Source organism: Tamandua tetradactyla, chromosome 17, assembly GCF_023851605.1.
Source record: "Tamandua tetradactyla isolate mTamTet1 chromosome 17, mTamTet1.pri, whole genome shotgun sequence".
In the NCBI taxonomy this organism is placed as follows: Eukaryota; Metazoa; Chordata; class Mammalia; order Pilosa; family Myrmecophagidae; genus Tamandua; species Tamandua tetradactyla.
In genome coordinates, this window is record NC_135343.1 from 11,742,292 (window position 1) to 11,763,978 (window position 21,687).

Consider the following 21,687-nt stretch of genomic DNA (forward strand, 5'->3'; position numbering starts at 1 on the left):
CAGGAATTACACTGATGGTGTATACACTTGGCAGCACAGCTGTAAATGTGGTGTCTTTCTGAGACCCTAAGAGAAGACAACTAGATGCTCTGAGTGTCTCTACCCTGAATACAGGCATACACACACACAAGTACACAACATGCACAAGAACACACACCGAGAATACCATGAAAACTCAACAACGTTTTGGTTTTTTTTTTTTTAAGAGAGGGAAGGAAAAAAGGAGAAACCCTCTGCCTGATTCCCAGCAAGCCCATCTTTTTATTATTATTATTACTTTTAATGTGTATGGGTCATGGCTTTACAATACGATACAAATACAATGCAAATCATCTCCTTGCCTAGTAGATTTCTGTAAACAACAACCATTTGGAAAGTAACTAGAAGCATTTACTGAGGACTTGCTATAAGGCAGGTACTGGTCAAAATGGAATTAATCCTTTGAAATGGGTACCGTTATTCTCATCTAGATGATGAAACAGAAACATGCGGAATTAAATAAGTTATCTGAATGTATGAAGTTTATGAGTGACAGAGCAAGGATTTTGGCCTGACCCCAAAGCTGTGTTTTAATCATTATGTCACTGCAGAAGCTGCCTCTGGGTGGCTGCAGCTACCATCATGGAGTCCAGGCACCGAGGAATTTCTAAGCATTTGCCTTCCTAAGGCTGTCATTTGTGTCCGCATTGAGCACTTAACATTTACTCTTATTTTACATGCAAGTTTGGGAAGCAACACATTTAAAATAAACAGAGCTAGAGTTGAGCACACTGAGAGCTTGACTGCAAAAAAATTAAATTCAATTCAAAACACAAGGTCTTTAAAACTCAGTAAACTAGAAAATTTAACTGTAGGGGCCAAAGACCCAACTCCACCTGAAAACATCTCAAGGGTTTCATATACAAGAACTGATCAACTGAATTAATTAGCCAATCATCAAGAACCAATTATTTTAAAAGGATATAGTCTATTATGACTACGGAAATTATGGACGATTAGGAAAGATGTTCTTTCCTTGAAGTAATGCAAACATACAGAATAAGCTTCAATCATTCAAACTACTAACTTCCAATGGGCAATTTAGCCCTGGATATTGCCTGCTGAGTTGGGACTTAATACATTCTTCCATTCCAATAGATCATGTATAAGCCAGAGATGTCACTTCCTACATTTCATCAGTTTAAATACCCCAGAACTCATCTATGTGGCCTTCCTGTTGTTTTCCATATTAGTAGCTCCAAAATGACCTCCACCTCTGACCTTCTGTCTTTCCACGTAGCCTGTCTGGACTTCTTTAATCCCATGTCCACACGTTCTCGGATGCTAGGCCACCTGAGCCTGACAGCTAAAGGCATCGAACCCCAATTTATTGAATTATTGGACAGATATCTCCACTGTCTGTAATAGCCTTGTTTATGCGATGTTATCGTTAATAAAATCTTACCACTTAGAGAAAGTACTCAGCTGTGAGTGACATATGCTCTCGCTGGCAATGCACTGGATTAGGAAACAAAGTGGAAGACAAGCAGCTGTTCAAGTCAGAAACCAATGCTGTCACCTTTCCTTACATCACATCCCTCTAGTTCATGACTGCAATGACAAATGAATCCAATTTTAATGGTTCCCAATCCCTCCTCTCCTGTTCTCCAGTGGAGAGAGCAGTCAGATCGCCAGGGCAGCCATCTGCGGTGGAGCAGGGGAGGGAACGGGAGTGCAGGGGCTCTCCTTTGGGAAGGGCAGCACACAGAGCGGTGGCAGCTGCCAGGACTGACCAGCAGTGACGCTGGCTGTTCATCGCCATTCACTCTCCACCTAAACCCTGATGGCAAGAGCCCCACCTGAAGCCCCCAGGATAGGGAGGCCAAGAAGCTTCAGGAGCATCTAGACAAGGGCTGGAGAGCAAAAGCATCCAAGTTTCCAGTCAGTCCAGAAAAGCAACCTCTGAAGTCCTTAAACATGAGGAGTGGTGCTAGGTCCTTTGCAAACGAGCAGACAAGATGCCTCCTGTGGATGTGAACCACTGAGCAGACATCTGGTTGTAAGAGTGGCCATTTGGACATCTTTGGCCTCTAGCAGACTACGAAGGTCTCTAAGGCAGGGGCTATATCTCGGTCACCATTGTGGTCCCAGCCTTTCCCAAGGGCCCTGACACAAGACAGGAGCTCATACGGCATTGCTGAGTGCAGGAACTGATGAACAGGTGCCAGCTCTACTAGATTCCACAAACCATCTCTGGTTCCTCACATGTACTCAGGCACTTACATTGGATTTCAAGGACAAGGTTGCAATCCATTTTTAATCAAGCAGCAGCTTGAGTGAAGGCCTCTTTGGTTTCCTTTCTCTAATACTGTTGTTTGCTTAAGCATGAATCTGGACTAATTCCAGGCTTCACTTCATTTTAATAATAACTAAAATCTAATAAGGGCTGTAGATTCTTAGTCTCTGTCTCTGCCCTTCCCTTTCCTTCTTTCCCCTCTCCCTCCCTCTTTGTCTCTGTCTATCCCTCTTCTCTGATCCCCTGCTGCTCATTCTCCTTTTCTGCCTCTCCCTCTCCCTCTCTCTTTGCTTCCCCTCCACTTTGCCTCTCTCTCTCTCTCTGTAAATCTCTCTGCTTCCTTCTCTTTGCCTTCCCTGCCCACCCCTGGCTTTCCTGTCTGTGCCCCCTACTCTCACTTACTGCCTCTCTGTCCTCCTTGTTCTTCACCTCTCCTGGGACCCTTTGCCCTGCTTCCCCATTCCCTCTGCCTCCTGCTCCTTGGTGCCCCCTTCCCTGCTCCCCATCCACTCCCACCACCACTACCCCATCCACCTCCCCTACTCCCCCATCCACCTTCCCTGCTCCCCATCCACCTCCCCTACTCCCCCATCCACCTCCCCCTACTCCCCCATCCACCTCCCGCTACTCCCCCATCCACCTCCCCCACTCCCCCATCCACCTCCCCCTACTCCCCCATCCACCTCCCCCTACTCCCCCATCCACCTCCCCCGCTCCCCCATCCACCTCCCCCGCTCCCCCATCCACCTCCCCCCCCCTTTCCCCTTTCTCTTTCTGCCTCCTCTCTCTGTCTCTCTCACTCTCAGCTGCCATACAAAACCTGGATATACAGATATATATACACACCGAACAGCTCATTTTAAAAACTGTGTCAAGTTAAGGTCGTAATATTTACTGTGAGAGAATTAAAGTTGTACTTATAAGTTTGAGAACTGTTTTTATTCTACTGTGCTTTAAGAATTAGACTTCATATAAATGGGAGTTAGTTTTACTTTTCTGCCTTTTCCTTGGTAAATAATGCAAGTACGAGTGTGTGTGTATATGGAAGAGAAAAGTTTTGTTGAGAGGGAATAGTTTCAGGCTTCTCTTTAGAAATTCTAATTAATTATATTTTAAAATATTTGCTAATGAGTTTATTACAAACAGACCAAAAAACGACTTTGCTCAGAAATCACATCCAGGGTCAGAGGGTATAACATTTCAAGCATTTTGGCAGACACAAGGTACCCAACATACCCTGGTACTGTGTCTCTGTTGTCATTAATTTCCATTATCTTGTACCACAGGAAAAAGGACAGCCTGAGAAAGTGCAACCTTAAGTACAGAGACAGTTACATTCATTGTTCAACCATATAAGGCAGTTAATTGCTACAGGACCAGTGCAGCTAGTGACAGATGGCTTAAAAATGAGAAGTTTCTTTTTACTAAGGAACCAGGGGAAAGAAATTCTGCAAAGAAAAAAGAAAAGACGAAAATTGGACCCATCAGGTAGATGGTACACTCAGCACCTCCCTGCTTCTAAAACTTAGTTAATTATGGCTCTTCTAGGTTAACAGGGGTTGAGAATGGGATGCAATGTATTTAATACATGCTCAAGTATTCCAGAAAAAATAAGCGGCTGCTCAAGCTTCCCATCTTTGGAGTGCCTGAGCACGCCCTCTAGTCAGGGTGATGGAGCCATGAGCCTCAAGCATGCTCCTCCTTGTGTACGGAAGTCCTCAAGGGGCAGGCGGTCCCTGGTGAGACAGCACAGACTTACAGTCCGGCCACTCAGGCAGTCCTTGTGTGGAATTCTAGATCCATCCCTTATCAGCCCTGGGACCCAAAGAAAGTTCATCTCTAAGCCTCACTTTCTTCATCTGTAAAATGAGTATAATAATGGGAACTACAATATGCAATTGTGAGGACTAAAGTAAACGAGTGTTGCAAGAAAAACAGCATGAAGCCTGGCCCTCCATAAATCTTAGTACCCCACCACCACCACTGCAAAGACCACCACTACTACCAGCATCACCACCTCCAACACCATCACCATCACACTACCATTCTCACTACCATCACCGACACCACCATCAGCACCATCACTACCACCATTAAAACTACCACTGTCATCAGCACCGTCACCACCATCATCATCACCTCCAACACCATCACCACCACACTACCATTCTCACTACCACCACCACCACCACCATCAGCACCATCACCACCACCATTAAAACTACCACTGTCATCAGCACCGTCACCACCATCATCATCACCTCCAACACCATCACCACCACACTACCATTCTCACTACCACCACCACCACCACCATCAGCACCATCACCACCACCATTAAAACTACCACTGTCATCAGCACCGTCACCACCATCATCATCACCTCCAACACCATCACCACCACACTACCATTCTCACTACCACCACCACCACCACCATCAGCACCATCACCACCACCATTAAAACTACCACTGTCATCAGCACCGTCACCACCATCATCATCACCTCCAACACCATCACCACCACACTACCATTCTCACTACCACCACCACCACCACCATCAGCACCATCACCACCACCATTAAAACTACCACTGTCATCAGCACCGTCACCACCATCATCATCACCTCCAACACCATCACCACCACACTACCATTCTCACTACCACCACCACCACCACCACCATCAGCACCATCACCACCACCATTAAAACTACCACTGTCATCAGCACCATCACCACCACCATCATCACCACCAATACCACCACCATCACACTACCATTCCCACTACGACAACCAATACCACCATCAGCACCATCAGCACCACCATCAAAAAAACTACCACTGTCATCACCACCATCATCTCCCTAATCCCTGACACCACTATTCCTGCTACCACCACCATTATCATCACCACCATCACCATAACTACCATGACCATCTCCCACTATCACTGCGATCATCCTCATTTTACAGGCGAAGAAACTAACAGAGCTTGAGCAACTTGCTGAAAAACACAAAACTAGTAAGGGACAGAGGTGGAGCTCAAGTTCAGATATGGAACCCAAGTTGAGGGCTCCTCCTAAGTCTCTCTGTATCTCAAGAAGTCTACCAAGGAAGAGTGGGGCAGCCTTGTTTGCAAGAGTCACCACACATGTTTCTGGCGTAGTCAGAATCTCAGATCACAAATACCTAAGCCTGTCATGAAGTAAAGCAGCAATGTAGCATTTTAGACCAGCTATATAATTCAGATTCATCAGGATATTCCTTCTTGTTCCCTTAAAGAATCCTATGAGAGGAAACTAAATAAACCAGGCTGTTTGATTAAAATCTGAAATACCAGGTATACTGAAATCTCCCCAGTTACTCTGTTGTCATGAATCCCAGCTTAAAAGGCAATTTCTGTTTGGGGCTCTCTTTTTTGCCCTTTGCCCCATATCTTCAACCATCACCAAAGCACACAATATCTATTCCCCTCTCTGACCCAGGAGAGACATTGCACAAAGAAAAAAAAATGTCGTCTAGAGCACGGGGTCCCTAGAAGAAAGGCAGGAAATGAAAAGGCCTGTTTATTTAGCCTGGCTCCATAGTGAGACAGCTGTATAGGCCTGTGAAAAGAATGAGCTCTCGCTTGGCTTAACCTTTGGCAAATAGACCGGTATTACGTAGACAATGTGTTGAGCCAGGAGAGGAAGCAAAGGAGGAGATTTCCTAAAATTTTGCTCATATTGTTGACTGGTTGCTTTCCCTCCCAGAACCTTTTGGACTCCTCCACTACCAAGGTAGAGACTGCAAGGGAATGTGGGACGTCAGCAGCTGAAGTCCATTAGCTGCTGCAGCAGCTGCCTGCTCAATCAGCTCCTTCCATTGCCCTCCTTTACATGCTCCTCCCACCCTGGCTCACTCAGGCAATTAGAAATATCACCTGTAGTGCCCACTGGCCCACCTTGCTTCCAGCTGCGCCTCTGGCCACCTGGCTCTGAGCCATTCTTACTCTCTCAAGGCTAAAACTTAAGAGCTGCAGGGCATTTACATTGTAATAGGGACCAAAAAGTTTCTCCATCCCTGAAGAATGCATCTGCAGTGACAGGATTTCAGGCACCATGAAAGGACATGATAGAGAGAATTGAGCAGGAAAACCTCTAGATTTGCCACGGTATTGTAACTCAGAGGACATTTCCTACACCTCAGCTAATGAGGACAGAGCTGCATGACAGCATATAATCCTATTATTATATGTGTTATACTCTCCAGGTTGATCCACTCAAGAGATGAGGTGTGCTTGCATCTCCTTCCCTGGGTTATTGGGGCCTTGGGAAAGAAAATCAAAGAAAATGCCTTCCCACTTGACAGTTTGACATAAAATCTGCTCAAAGTTTACTAAATTGGCAGCACTACACTGGTTACTCTAAGAAAATGGGGTGAGAATGGAAGGCAAAGTTGGTTAAGGACTGCTCAAATGACTACAAAAGCAAGGTAAATCAAAACCACTACCAGAGGGCCACGGTGGCTCAGCAGGCAAGAATGCTTGCTGCTTGCCTGCCATGCCAGAGGACCCGGGTTCGGTTCCCGGTGCCTGCCCATGTGAAAAAAAAAACAACAACAACAAAAAAAACACTACCAGAGACCAAGGACTAACAACAAAAAAAAAAGTAACAAGATATTAACAACATTTACTAGAAATCTTGTCAATTTCCTGCAAGGGGGTACATGGTACGGAGGGAAAGCACACAAAGGTTCAAATTCTGGATCTATAATTTATTAGTACTTTGGGGAAATTACTTTATCTCTCTGAGACTTGGTTTTCACACCTGTAATGTTACTGAATTCATTGGGTTGATACATTAAATGTATAAAAAGCATTCTCTAAGGTAAAGTTCTTAGAATATGATAGGTTGTCCAATAGCCATGATCTTTAAAAAAATTTTGTTTTTATACCTTCTGCCAAAACGGGTTCCAATAATGATCCTTTAAGGGATTGTTTTAAACAATCTTATATGGATTTAAAATCCCCAAAACCATATTGAACATTCACCGAATCTTTCATTAGATTTTTTAATAACAATTCTACTTATTGAAACTGTTCCTACTCTCAGGCTTACCAAGATATGACTACATTTTCAAATGCCCACACAATTTTTCTTTCCAACTTCTGTCCTCTAAAAGCAAATGCAAATATTTCATTAAGCATTTAAGATTTGCCCTGTAGCTTACACCAATGTGTTCATATAATGTTTGTATTTACTGCCAGTATCCACATTATCTCATTATTTCCCACTTTAGAGTATAAGGAATACTAGTTCTTCTTGAATGATTAGCCAAGTGCTGGACACAAATCAGCACTTATTAAGTATATGCTGATTGACTGATATGTAAACTCTTCTACCACCCTGAATTGATGAAACAAGTAGCCTTCAACATAATGGCTTGAGTGATGACTCAGAAAAAAGCCACTATAAAATAACATCTGCTAAGATAAACTTTTCTTCACAGAACTACATTTTAACTCCAAATATCAATTAGCAGTGGGAAAATGACATTAAAGTAACAAACATGGCAATCTGGTTGCCATGGTAAACAATATTTCTGTACATAATCAATTAAGCCGCCTGGCACTAGTGAATTAGAACCTGTAAATGTTCTTTGGCTTTTGCCCCATCTTATTTTTGTAATAATTATACATTCATGAAAACACATTCATTTATAAAACCATTTCTTGTAATTACAATTTAGGTTTGTAGATGACACTACATGTGTCTTGGTTGTAAGAAGAGTTAAATATTCCAGACTAGAAAGATAATCCACCAAAGCAGAAATCCATTAATTTCCTAAGATGAGCCCATGCACATTTCTTACATTAGTATATAGGAAACTTTTCTGTTAATGTAAAATAATGTACTTCCATCATTTTAATAGTCTAAATGTAGTAGATAAAACACTTCAGTTCTAAAGTAAGTCTTAAATGTATGGATTCAAGGAAGCATTTGCTAATAGCTTCCCCTGTGTAATTTTATTTTCTCCAGTATTTTTCATCATTATAATTTCTACCGATATTATTTCTTCTGTTCTGATTGCTTCAAGCTTTCTTAATATTTTGTGTCTCCTGCTCATCAGTGGCTGCCTTCCAGTATTATACATCTGTCCTACTTTCAGTATTGAATTGCTATCTCAGATAGCTGGATGTTTATTTCTTGGAATTCTATAGATCACGAGAAGAATAATGGGTAATAAGAACAGAAAAAACAAAGTATTTGTTTCTCTTGGAATGCAATAATATTTCCATAGAACCTACAAAATACCGAAATATTATTTCTTACTTAGCCCTTTTTTTTAAAAAAATCATGATGTGAATCTTTAGTGGCAAAGAAGCTATATTGACATAATGCCCTGCATATTATCTCTCTTAGAATTAATGAAGAGACAACTCTTCTTGAAAACGTAATAGCTGTTGAAATGAAATTAGCACTGGACTAATTTTTAAATAAATTATGCTGTGGCTCGTAATCCCCAGTCAACTAATTTGCTCAGCAGTATAACGTACACATTTTCCAATGTACATACTTTGTTTTTCAACCCTGCAGTTCATTCATCTTAACATTTTCCAGAACAGTCAAGCTAATGTTAGACCTTGGAAAGACCAAGCAACATTGTATAATCGTTATTACCACTCTACTAGCATCATTAAAGAACAACTATTAGTAGCACTTCAACTTTTGTAGAAATCATCTACCAAACCACAAATCAAATTAGCATATTTTAGCTAATATTAGCATGTTAATATAAGACAGAATTCCTGTTGCAAGTCAAGATTAACCAGCCTACAGAGGGAACTGCCTGAAAATGTAGAGCTGTGTTCCAGTAGCCATGTTTCTTGAAGTTGACTGTATAATAATAAAGCTTTCACAATGTAACCACATGATTGTGAAAACCTTGTGTCTGATGCTCCTTTTTTCTACCTTATCATCAGACGAGTAAAACATATGGATTAAAACTAAATAAATATTAGGGGGAACAAATGTTAAAATAAATTTAGTAGATTGAAATGCTAGTGATCAATGAAAGGGAGGGGTAAGGGGTATGGTAGGTATGAATTTTGTTTTCTTTTTATTTCTTTTTCTGAATTGATGCAAATATTCTAAGAAATGATCATGATGATGAATATACAACTATGTGATGATATTGTGAGCTATTGATTGTATATCAAGAATGGAATGATCATATGGTAAGAATGCTTGTGTTTGTATGTTGGTATGTTCAATAAATAAAATTAAACAATATATATACATAGCATTCATACATTAAAAAAGATTAATACTAGGTTTGGTATTGGTCATTGATTAAGCCTACATAAAAACATGTGGTAGCCATTAATTAATCTATTTAATGGGCTTTTGTATGATACTTCAAAAATGTTTTGCCAAGAATATATTTTATTAGAGACCTAATAGTACCACATCAGTATTTTCCTCAAATACATTATGATCTAAAAAAAAAAGTCAAGTTGAAATAATTCAACTCATTTATGTAAAAAAAGTGAATGAATCGGTACAGACATATTTATATCATGAATTTAAATGACTTCCTCTACACTAAAAATAATACCAAAGATTAGGAATCTATCTATCTTGTTCTTGGAACCAGTACCCAAAGAATCAATAAAGCTGTATTCCTTCTTTATCTCCATCCCTGATCAGACTGGACCCCATTTCTAACTTGGTTAATGGCTCTTTTGAAATTAGATTGCCTTTAAATCCAAGCTTTTCCAGGAATCTCTTTATGGTGCTCTGGAAAGAATAGTAAATTCTGGCTTTGTGTACAGCATTAAAAAAAATAAGGAGATTTTGCAAAGTATTTAATAGAGCTTTGTTGTCAACAGCTCCATCTAAGTATTGGAGATTTTTAAGAAACTCATTTCTCAAGAATAACTGAGCACTTGGATGAGATACAAATGTATTCTTTTTTTTTTAATAATTCATGTTAACAAATCAAATATATTCTTAAAGATAAACTAAGTTAAGCCTACACAGTCCAACTTTACTGCATAATGATAAACTCTCTTTTACTTGGGTCTGACTACATGAACAGGCATTGGAGACAACCACCAAAAGAAAACTGAAACATAAAAAAAGAGAAATGATGTCTACGCTGCTAAGAGCCCAGTGTAACTCCATAATTTTGATACTATAGTTTTCTAGAAAAACTGTGTTTGAATCCTTGGAAATTATCTTAAGGATAAGTCCCAGTCATTCAAAACAAATGTACTAAATGAACAGGACCTATTAAGCATCTACATGATATTTCTACTGGGCTATAACTAGTAATATGCCTCTTTCAAGTCAAGATGAAGATTCTTTAAAATTGAAATTCAAGAAGGAAGAAAAATGCAGGGTAATAATTTCATATCACATATAAATAAAATGTCTTGTCTTTTATAAAATTTCACATATCAATTAGCAAATAAAGTAAGAGTTTTATAGAATTAAAAGTTGGCACTTGATCTAAAATATCCCTAAGAAAATGTACATAGAGATAGCATCCAGATGATTCACTAATTCTTAGCAATTTTCTAAAGAAATCTAAATTTCCAAAGCTGGAGTTTGGCATATTCCTTCCTCAACAAGAGTCAGCAAGAGTCAAATCAATTTAATTGCATAGGGTGAATGCCTTAAACAGAACTTGGCAGAATAAATTATTCCATCAAATCACTGTCACTCTTTTTGCCTTTTTCTACATTGTGCCCAAAGAAGGATATTTATTTATGCTTTGATAAAAGTCCTGGACAGCAGAGTAGATGGGGAAAGCCAGCCTCTCAAATAAGAACAGAGCCACTATTCTGAAGAGAAGGCAAGATCAAATTTCCAGGAGAAAACATTCCAAATAAAATTTTAAAAATTGTTATATTTCAGAGCTAACCTTGTGAGTTAATTTAATAGCATGCAGTACACCAAATGCCTTTAGTAAAATGCAAATTCATCTTTACATAGATTACAAGTCCTGTAAGATACAGGAGATTCAATAGTTGAAATGTTTGGAAAATATAAGGGGAAGAATACCTAGCAAAGGATGAAGTTTAACTGTACTAAGATCACAGTCAATGCAAGACCTTTGGAAAAATCCCTCCTGGGGTATGCAGGATGTTCATTTATTACTGTATCTCTATCTTTAAATAAACAAAAGTGTGCCAGTAAAACACATCTCACTAGTGGAATATTAACATAATATCAACCAACATAAAATATTTATCAAGCAAACTATCTTCCATCACCACCACCACACAAACCAGAGGACAGATAATTATCTCTTTGCTTGATTTCATTATGATATCCTACTAAGTAACATCCTTCATCTGGATAATAGGGTATCACAGAGATATAAGGACGTTAGAAGGCTCTTTCAGGAAAATCTGTAATTTCTGTCCATTTGCCACCTATCCCCCCCCCCCCCACACACACACACACACTGGTTTGTTTTCCCTATACTTTCATTAGGAGAAATTTCATTCTCGGAAAACAAGTACTTGCCATTTAACATATTAACAAGCCAATGTCAGTTGACCAATGTTAGAACTAGCCATATTTTACACATTTATCCTTGCTTCCTGAAGTTCCTAAATTGCCAGTGATTCAATCAACCTTATCATTATTCACTTTAATGGCCTTTGCTGCACTGCAGATACTATAAATAGTTTCCTTTCCTCCCTCCCTCTTTCCAGTTGGACATTCCTCATTGAGTCAGATTTTTTGGCCAGCTTTTAGAGCGTTGACTAAAATGCCCTCTTTTATGCACAGAAGGAGGAACAGCTTTCTAATGGCAACTTTCTGGAAGAGTTGCACAAAACTGGACAGTGTAGGTTAAAAGAAATCATGGATATAGCCCCACTGCAAAGTGCCAACAGGAAGAGTAAATTGGTCCTCATTTCTGTCTGGCCCCTCCTGTCAACCAGGATGCATTCACAGAATCTTACATCTTTCCTCATCACCATGAGAGAAGACGACAAGGGTCTGTTTAATCATGTGAAGTAAAATCAGACTGGAACTAAATAAGAGCTGTATGGCTTTTCCCAAGTTGGAATAAAACTGAAAAAAAAAACTAGGGTTGGTCATTAAGACACAATTAAGCATTAGCATTTAAGCAGAATCATTATTATCTTATACTGTCATAAAAACACAATGTCAGACGAAAGCAACAGAAATATTTTCAGTCAGCCCTAGTTGCCAGGAAATTCTTTTAAGAGCTGTTTCCTTTTTGTGCTTTCCCAATTTGTACACAGCAATCAAGTTAGAGACCTTATTATCATGCTTTAAGTATCCCTTTTCTGTGTATATAGTATGTGATTTAAAATAAGATACACTATTTTCAATCCATCACAAGATGCATTTTATCATGGTCTATAATGTACTTCAAATATGCAAAGAGACAAAAGCAAAAATGAAATCTTGATGTCAAATTAATAACTCTGTGTATAGAACTCATTGATAAGTGGCACTCAAGCAAGGATTGCTATTTTGAAAGTGATGCTGTACAAGAACTATTCCATCTCTGCATGCCATTTAGTTTTTAAAACCATGCACACAATCTCACGCTCATCAACAAACTCCATCACATACATAAAAAAAAAAGAGAGAACTTACACAATTTCATCATTCTGAAATTCAAGCTCTCCCCAGGTGTCTTCGAAGTCCTCTCCTCCACCTCTGGCAGTCCCTTCAATGGTTTTATAGGGAACGATAACATTTCCTCGTGCTCCAGATGTTCTCAATACTTTCACCTCCATGATGCCAATGCTCTCACTCACATGAGTCACAGCTTCCTCAAAAGTAAAGATGCCTGCATGATCATCATCAAAAATAGTCACGGTGGCAGTGGAAGGAGAGCCGAGGCAAGCGAGTGTAGACATATGATTTGCTTCCAGTATGCCATCTTCTGAAGCTTCACAAGATACTTTGACATTGCTAAGATGCACCAGGAAATTTTCATCCTCCTCAAAGATATCGTCATCGATGATGCCGACTCTGATTTCCTTCTGGGTCTCACCAGGCTTAAAGACCACAGTTCCTTCAGTAAATTCATAATCAGACCCAGCGTTGGCTGTACCATCCTCTGTTCTGAAGTCAACAAATACAGTGTTGGTCAAATCACCACCTCTGCGGAAGATGGTCAGGGCCACGGTACCGCAGTTCTCCAGACACTGATATGTCCCTTGTTCAAAGAAGATCTTGCTAACAGGGTCATTTTCTGCCACTTCAGTGTTGACCTCATGCATACTGACAGCCTTCCTTGCTTGGTCAGCTGCATGTCTCTTAAGAATGTTACCAGCCCCGGTCATCAAGCGAGTAGCTTGGATGCGGTAGAACGCTCGGCTTTTCTGCTGTTGACTCAGGACTTGGTAGTTAGCTAATTCTATTAACTGCTCTATTTCCTTCTCTGGGTGCTTCTGCTTGAGTTCCTTCAGAATCCTTGCCATTTCTCGCCTAGCCTCTTCATCATCTTGATCCCTCTCATCGACCTCCAGAACCAGAGCACCATCTAGGAAATTGTCAACATGAGAATTGACCACTTTCCCATCCATTTCAATCTCAGTCTTAGAAGAGGGCCTGTCTCCTTCATGTTCAATAATCATTCCCCTCTGCTTGCCAGCCCTGTACCTCTTGTAGACATACTTGTAAAACAGAAGCCTCCTATCTGCTACCCAAGCAAACACAACACAGATAGGAAAGAAGAAGAAAGTAAGCAAGCCTTCCCAGACTTCTACAACCCCGGGAGAGATGACAGACAAAATAATGTAGAGCCAGGTATAAGCAAAGATGCTCCAGGCTGCCGTCACAAAGAACACGCGCAAATGTTTAATCTTTCTTGTCTCTCCATCAGGGACCACGTAGACACAAAGGGCGATAATGATGAACATATTGAATGCAGCACTTCCCACGATGGTACTAGGACCAAGATCACCTGCGGTGAAGTTATGGCCACACACTTCAATTACTGAAAGGAGAATCTCAGGGGCAGAAGATCCCAGGGCCATCAAAGTCAGGTTCGAAACGGTCTCATTCCAGATCCTCACGGTTGTCTTGGTGGTCTCTCCATTGGGTTTCTTTATGGTAATTTCTTTCTCTTGAGATGTGATGACTTCTATTGAGGACATGAAGCGGTCGGCAATGATGGAGACTCCGAGAAACATGTAGACCATGGCCACAAAATACACAGTAGCTCTAGCAATTTTGTCTCCAAAAGAAGGGTCTTGGGGCTCCCAAATGGGTAAAATTACCCCCTTCTTACAGTAATACGAGCCGGTACATTCACCAGTGTCATTTCCTTCTCCCTCCATTTCTGGCTCAGCACGTATATGGTTCACATGGGAAAATAAGAGAGCCACGATGGCTAACAAATGAAATCCCATTGAAAAGGTGAGTGAGAGACTCAGTCGCAGCATGCTGTACAATGGCAGACCTCCAAGTGTCCCAACCTACTGGTAAAAATAAGATGGGGGAGGGCGGGAGAAATCTTGCATTAGAGCCAAATCCAAAGCATGACTAATTATTTTGAAAATTCATTTAACCAATTATTTATTTACACTTGACCATCACCAAATCTATGGTGAATCATCACTATTCTAATAACCATCAGTTATTAAGCAAGCATTCCTTTGTAAAGTTTCTGACTCAATCTCTTTGTTCCTGGATTTCCTACATGTAGTCCCCATTCACTGAGCAAGATACACAATTGATTTACTGGCAAAGAAACATTCACCTGCAGCCTTGTCTTAGTGAATGCACATCTATGCATTTTAGTAGCAAATAAGAAAACAAAACAAAACTTTTGGAGCATTAAATAAATTTCCCCCTTGTTGCTAAAGCAGATTTTCTTTTCACTTTTATTAGCACATCATCTTCTAGCAACTCTTTCACTGCCAACAGCACTTTATTAATATTGATGCTTTGATATTCAGATTCTGAAAAACCCTGCCCACATGAGATCTGGTGATCATCTTACATTCTGGAGTACATCTTACAACTGCATTTCTTGAAGTCACATCCCACTGTGCCAAACTTGAAACACAGAGAAATCTTCCAGCTAGCCTGCAATCAAAGATCAATGCTATTTTTACATTAAAGACAGTTTTAAAAGCATGTTTCTGCCTCATTTTCAGCAAGCCCAGGTCTCCCGACACATTAGCAGCTGGGCATGTGGTTCTTCATGCACAGCTGTTCAATCTGTGTACAAGTCATGCTTTAAAATCTGCAGGCTGCCCACAGAAGAGCAGGGAGATAACCAGGTCCAGGTCTAGTTGTAGAACAAATGGAAGAGCTGGGAGGCTGTAACATCAGTGTAACCAGCCATACAACATTACATTTCTGTGTTGATGTCATACTTTCCATGGTCATTCTAAAACACATATCAGTTCTACAGAGGATTCAAGCGACCAAAAAATGCAAGAACAATAATCCTATCTAAGTGAGCTCATGTTGCATAGCAGCAGTGACCACAGAGTACACACACGATGAAGGGCTGTAGGCAGTTAAGGACACGGCAACAGAGTCACTGAGCGGCACAAAGCTTGGTAAGCAAAGCTGGGGACTTAGCCACCATGGCCCTCACTTCGCCCACCAGCTCATCCCCAACTCACTTCAGACCTGGCACCTTCTCTGCCTCCAGGGCCTGGGTGGGCACCGAGGTAGAGGAGTAACTCTGGTCTGGAAGGCCTTGCAGGATAGGTCAGCTGTGAAATCAGATGAAGTGTTGAGACAGAGGGGTCCTGAGTCAGAGCAGATCCTTGCTGCCTGGCAAAAAGTTAAAAGAGGAGCCCGACTGGAGTCTTTCACAGCCTCAGGCCAGCTAAATTGCCTGGCCCTTGCCTGCTGCCGATGGCCTGTGCTGGGAACTGTAACTGGGGCACGGGAGAACCCCTTGGCCCAGTACATATTGGAAGACCTCCAGAGACCCTACTGTAGCCTAAAACTCTTTTTAATTCATCCCTGTTGGGAGATAAGCATCTTTGACATTTTCCCCATACTAAAGAAGACAACGAAATCCTGAGTTGTAGTGGTAGAATTCCGAGTAAAAGGCTGAAAAACAGAAGGAGCTCATTTTCAAATTACGTAAGAATCTATGGTGAATGCATCTGTTTGTTCAGTTGCTACACGGCTCAGATGGGTTGTAGGGATCTCTGCTCAAAGCAAGGTGTATTCAATCAGCCTGCAAGAATAGTAGAAGATCTAGTTCCAACTTCCTGATTCTATCCATTTATTCCACAAATCATTATGGAGGGTTTGATAAATATTTTAGACTAACTTGTTAGGTTCTCTTCTAGGCTGTGATAAATCAACACTGAATAAATCAAAATCTCTGTCCTCACTGTGCTTTTATTCTGATGGGAAGGAAATAAAAGCAAATAAATACAAATGTCAGATGGTAAAAAGGGCTACAGAGGTGGGGAAAAGGTAATATAAGGAAGACAAGTGTGTGTGTGTGTGTGTGTGTGTGTGTGTGTGTGTGTGTGCGCGCGCGCATGCATAATTTATATTGGATGATTAAGGAAGGCCTCTCTGATAAGATGACATTTGAGCAAAGCCCTGAAGGAAGTAAGGCATCAATCAAGTGCTGCAGATATCTGCTGGAAGAGAATGCAAACGAGTGCAAAGGTCTTGACGGGGATCGCACACAGCACAGTTCAGGAATCCCAAAGAAGACTGCAGGGGCAAGGGTGGGAACAAGGGTTCTGGCTTTGACCATTCTAAACTGCATCTGCTCTATAAAAGCTCTCGATGCCTGGCAGGAATATGAAATGACATAGTAGAGATTTAAAGTTTTAAAAAGAGAAAACATTAGTTGTGACCCTTTGGGAAGATTTTCATCTTAAAATGTTTGGGGGACCTGCAAGAATGGAAAGATGAAGTACTTATTCACAGGCATACAGGCAGTAAACTACTGAATAGAGTTTCAAACCTGTGCTATCCCTAGGACTGACAAAATTAACTGCTCTGTTTGAATTATTGCCAAATCCCATCACTGCATTCTTCGTATTTAGGCCAACACAAACTTTCTGAAGTACAGATCTGATTCTATCACTCCACTCACAACTCTTCATTGGCTGACACTGCCCTGAGGACAAAGCCTGAACCCCTCAGTAGGCTGCTGAAGACCTTTCATGATCAGACCTCCCACTCTGCATTCTATTCTTTACATTCCTGTGCAGGTTTGAAAGCATTATGTACCCTAAAAAAGCCATGTTTTAATCCTGATCCAATCTCGTGGGAGCAGCCATTTCATTTAGTCCTGATCCAATATTGTATGTAGAAGCTTTTGATTAGATCATCTCCATGGAGATGTGACTCACCCAATTGTGGGTGTGGTCTTTGATTGGATGGAGATGTGACTCCATCTATTCCAGGTGGGTCTTGATTAGCTTACTGGAATCCTTTAAAAGAGGGGACATTTTGGAGAAACATGAAAAACAACAGAAGCCTTAGAGCTGACAGAGAGAGCAGATGGAGACACTTGGAGAACAGTTGCTTCAGAGAACAGAGACATGGATGTTTGAAGATGCTTGGAGCCCAGCAGACATTGCCATGAGATGTTAAGCAAGCCAGAACCTGGAGAGAGCAAAGGGAAGCCAAGAGATGAAAGCCAGCCCTGGAGAAGTAAAGTGAGGAACTTCCACATGGACAGAGACTGAAAGCAATGGAGCCCAGGAGCAAGGGGCCAGCAGATGGCAGTCACGTGACTACCCAACTGCTAGAGCTGTTACTGACCCATGGGCCTTTCTTGAGTGAAGGTAACCTCTTGTTGGTGCCTTAATCTGGACACTATACTTCATTAGAACTGTAAGCTTGTGACTTATTAAATTCCCCTTTTTAAAAGCAGTTCCAGTTCTGGTATATTGCATTCCAGCAGCTAGCAAACTGACACAATTTCCTAAACAAAGAAATGCTTTCTTACCTCCAAGTCTTTGCAGATTGTTTTCTCTGTCTAAATCTATTTCCTTTTTCTTTCTGGTTTAGTTTCCTAGGCTACTCAAACAAATACCATGAAATAGGTTAAGTCAAACAATGAGAATTTATTCATTCATGGTTTTAAAGCTAAAAGTACGTCCAAATCAAGGTGTCATCAAGACGATGCTTTCTTCCCAAAGCCTGGAACTCTCGGGCTGGCTGCCAGTGATCCTCGGTCCCTGGCTATACTGTCACATGGCAATGCATATGGCAGCCTCTCTCCGCCTCTCCATTCTCTTCCAGTTTCTACTGAATTTCAGCTTCTTGCTTCATAGACTTTCTCTCTGTCTGAATTTCACTTCCATTATAAAATACTCCAGTAACATGATTCAGGCCCTTCCTGAGGTGGGACACACCTTAACTGAGACGACCTCTTCAAAAGGTCCGACTTACAATGGGTTCACACTCACGGGAGTGGACTAAACTTTAGTATGTGTTTTCCACTAAACCTTCCTAGAGGAAAGTTTCAAAATGGCACAACAGAAAATCACAGTCAATGGTCTGAGAGAATACTACTAGTTCCCATGTCTTAAACAATGTTGCATGCACCAAACACAATTCTTTACATGTCTCATTATATCTTATCCTTACAATAACCAGCATTACTGTGTTACACAACTCCTAGTGCTGCCATTTCCACTATAATCTGTGTGAACTGCACCCACTGGAGCTGGGCGGTGCACAGTAGTCCTAGCAATATCTCTATGAATTAGGTATCAATAGCCAACTTTGGAGGTAGGATAACCGAGGTACGGAAAGGTTAGGTAATTGCTCGACATCCTACATAGAGTAAACTGAAGAACTGAGATCCAAACTCTGATCTGTCTCCAAGATTGATATAACTAACCATTCCATTATATCACTCCCAATCATGGGTGAAGTAATCTCTGGGAATTGTTGGGTTTAGACTTGGATTAGCCCATTGGAAAGCTTCTTGGCTTTCATGCCGAGCTAGGAAGACCTAGTTAGCAAAAGTTCTGTGGAAGGTTTCCAACATTCTGGCATTTATCTTATAGAGTAGAGACTCCTACAGACAAGCATTAATAACTGTGGTTTCAAGTTTGGCTGGCATGTTCCGTGAGACAGCTGCCCTTCACTATCTGGTCTTTTTGTAATTCCCTGGTAACCTCTTCATAGAAATGCTGGCAGTGCAATCTTTTAGGTCAGCCAAGGAAAAGCCATGCCTCGATCCATATCTAATAGCATGTTCTTAGCCAAAAGCATTCCAGATATACAAGAATAAATGGATCAGTAAAAATCTATCATTGCTATCAGTGAAAGAGGAGTCTTTTTCTTTTCCCTAAATGGAAGAGGCAGGTGGCTTCTGAGGTTCACTCCAAAATACCACAGTTATACACAAAAGCTGGCAGCATTATAATTTGGGAAACCAGCGGACATAAAACACTGATATAGCTTATTGGCAATGAAGCAACTTGAAAGAACTTATATTTTGTAGTAATGAGAACATAATCTTAGGAACAGTATTTCAGATCTCTCTTCTTCAATTTCCTTCTTTATTAAATTAGTACAAACCCTAAATGCTTGTGAGGGAGTAGAATGGATCATATCTAAAAGTAAAGCCTTTCTTCATCTTATCACCTCCATTCTCTCAGGGTCTTTGCTCAGTTCATCAGATTCAAGCTGTCCTACTTAACCATCACCATCTTCTCCTCAAATATATATTTCCATAAAAATTAAGCAGGAAGATAAGAACATAAGCTATGAGTATACTGGTCTGCTGCCTGGCTCACCTCATATTCTTCCCTAAGCTATTGGACATTGGACACAAGAGAAAGGCTGACTTCCATGATTTCTCCAGATCAGCTCTTAAGATCTATGGCCAATTTGTGCTTAGGAATACACATTTCTTCACTCTAATGCGTCTTCAGCACAGAAGTAACAAGAAGGACCCAATTATCCTTTGTGCACTCTTTATTTTGAAACAAACAAAAATCCCCAGCAACAACAGATTCAAGACCTGACTAGTACTGAGAAAGGATAATGAAAAGATATCGAAGTATAAGGAAGTGCAAACATCTGTGTTGAAGGGAGTGGTCCTCTCTACAAGGAATGGAAAGTTACATCAGCAGGTGTATAAACTGCTCTAGTAAAGGAGGAAGAGGTGCCTACCACAGCAAGGGGACCTCAAGGGAAGGAGAAGCAGGTAGCCGAAGTCCACGGCAGAACAGCCAGTTCCTTCCTGGACACTGGCCAGCTTTGACTACCAAGGAGGACCTGACATAAGAGAAAAGGAACACTGCTGGCATTCCCACCAGCCTCGTGTAGTAGACATCCTAATATTCTGTTGATTGGCAGCCGGGGTTATTCCAAGCAACTTCTTGACTCTCCTTCATCAGGACCAGGGATTCCCTTTATAAAATCCTTGCAGACTGACAGCCTCAAGCTAAGCAATTAATCTGTTTCTAAGGCAACATTAAAGCAACCATAATTCTTTTTCCATTACAGAAGGAAGTACTTTCAAATGCTCTCCTTCTCCCCTGACTTTCCCAACTAGGGTACAAATCTCTACCTGACCCTCTACCCTCAAGCCATGATGACCTGTCAGCAGGAAAGAGCTCCGTTTTCCACAGCAACCCTTCCTGCATTTACCTTTTCTTTCAAAGAGAGTTTCCTCTTTGCTGCCTGATAAAATGGGACAGGTCATAAAGGGGACAGGCAGTAGAAGTTCACGTGAGGAGCTTAGGCCTTTCTGTCTGAACTTCCAAGCCAAATTTGGAGTTGATTCTGGTCCCAGGGTAGAAAACACCCACCTAAATCGTTAAGTAAAGGAAGCAAATGGGATAGGGGTCAGGCAATGCAGACAAAAAAAAAAAAAAAAAAAAAAGGAAAGAAAAAAAGAGAGATCAATCCAGGATAAGTGACAACATTATTGATGTGATAAGAATCAATAACAAGAGCCCCTCTGGTGGTTCTTTCCCTTGCTTTCATTTTCTACATGGCACTTATTATTTCTATATGCTACATAGTTCTGCTGATTGTCTCTCCTCAATAGAATGTAAAGTCTAAGAGGGCATGGAGTTTTGTCTGATTTGTTCACTGATACATTCCCAGTTCCTAGAGGAGGGTCTGGCAAACCAAAGATGCACAATGCATGCTTACCGGATGAATGAAAAAATTCTCATCAGATTATGTGCTGATCTACCAATCCCCTGGGGGTAAATCAGAATCTCTGAGTTGGGTCTGGGCATGTGCATTTAAAACAGCTCCTTCTGTGAGACAGATACCCCCTGATAAGCAGAGGTTAGTATCATATTAAAAAGCCAAGCACTCTGCATCATGCCATAATGCCTTCCAACCTTGCAGGATGTTTTGTTTATTTGCTTTCACTACATAGGTTAACAATACTATTCTTTGGGGATAAACAGCTCCAACTTGGTGCAGAATAACCTCCTTATTTTGCCCT

The 21,687-nt window shown here is 41.0% G+C and overlaps 1 protein-coding gene across 20 annotated transcripts in view; it reads right to left on the bottom strand.

Annotated features, from left to right (window-relative positions):
- Nucleotides 1–21,687, bottom strand: part of SLC8A1 (solute carrier family 8 member A1) — a 390,011-nt gene that overhangs the window by 296,274 nt on the left and 72,050 nt on the right. For 10 of the 20 annotated variants that reach the window (XM_077134062.1, XM_077134064.1, XM_077134066.1 and 7 more), the window contains one exon: nt 12,906–14,737. The exons of 1 other annotated variant lie outside the window; for it this stretch is intronic. In XM_077134062.1, coding sequence (XP_076990177.1) covers nt 12,906–14,704 — 1,799 coding nt within the window. In that variant the 5' untranslated portion in view covers nt 14,705–14,737. Of the gene's footprint in view, nt 1–12,905; nt 14,741–21,687 lie in introns of all 20 variants that reach the window. 9 more of the 20 variants (XM_077134067.1, XM_077134060.1, XM_077134063.1 and 6 more) reach the window with 1 other exon arrangement.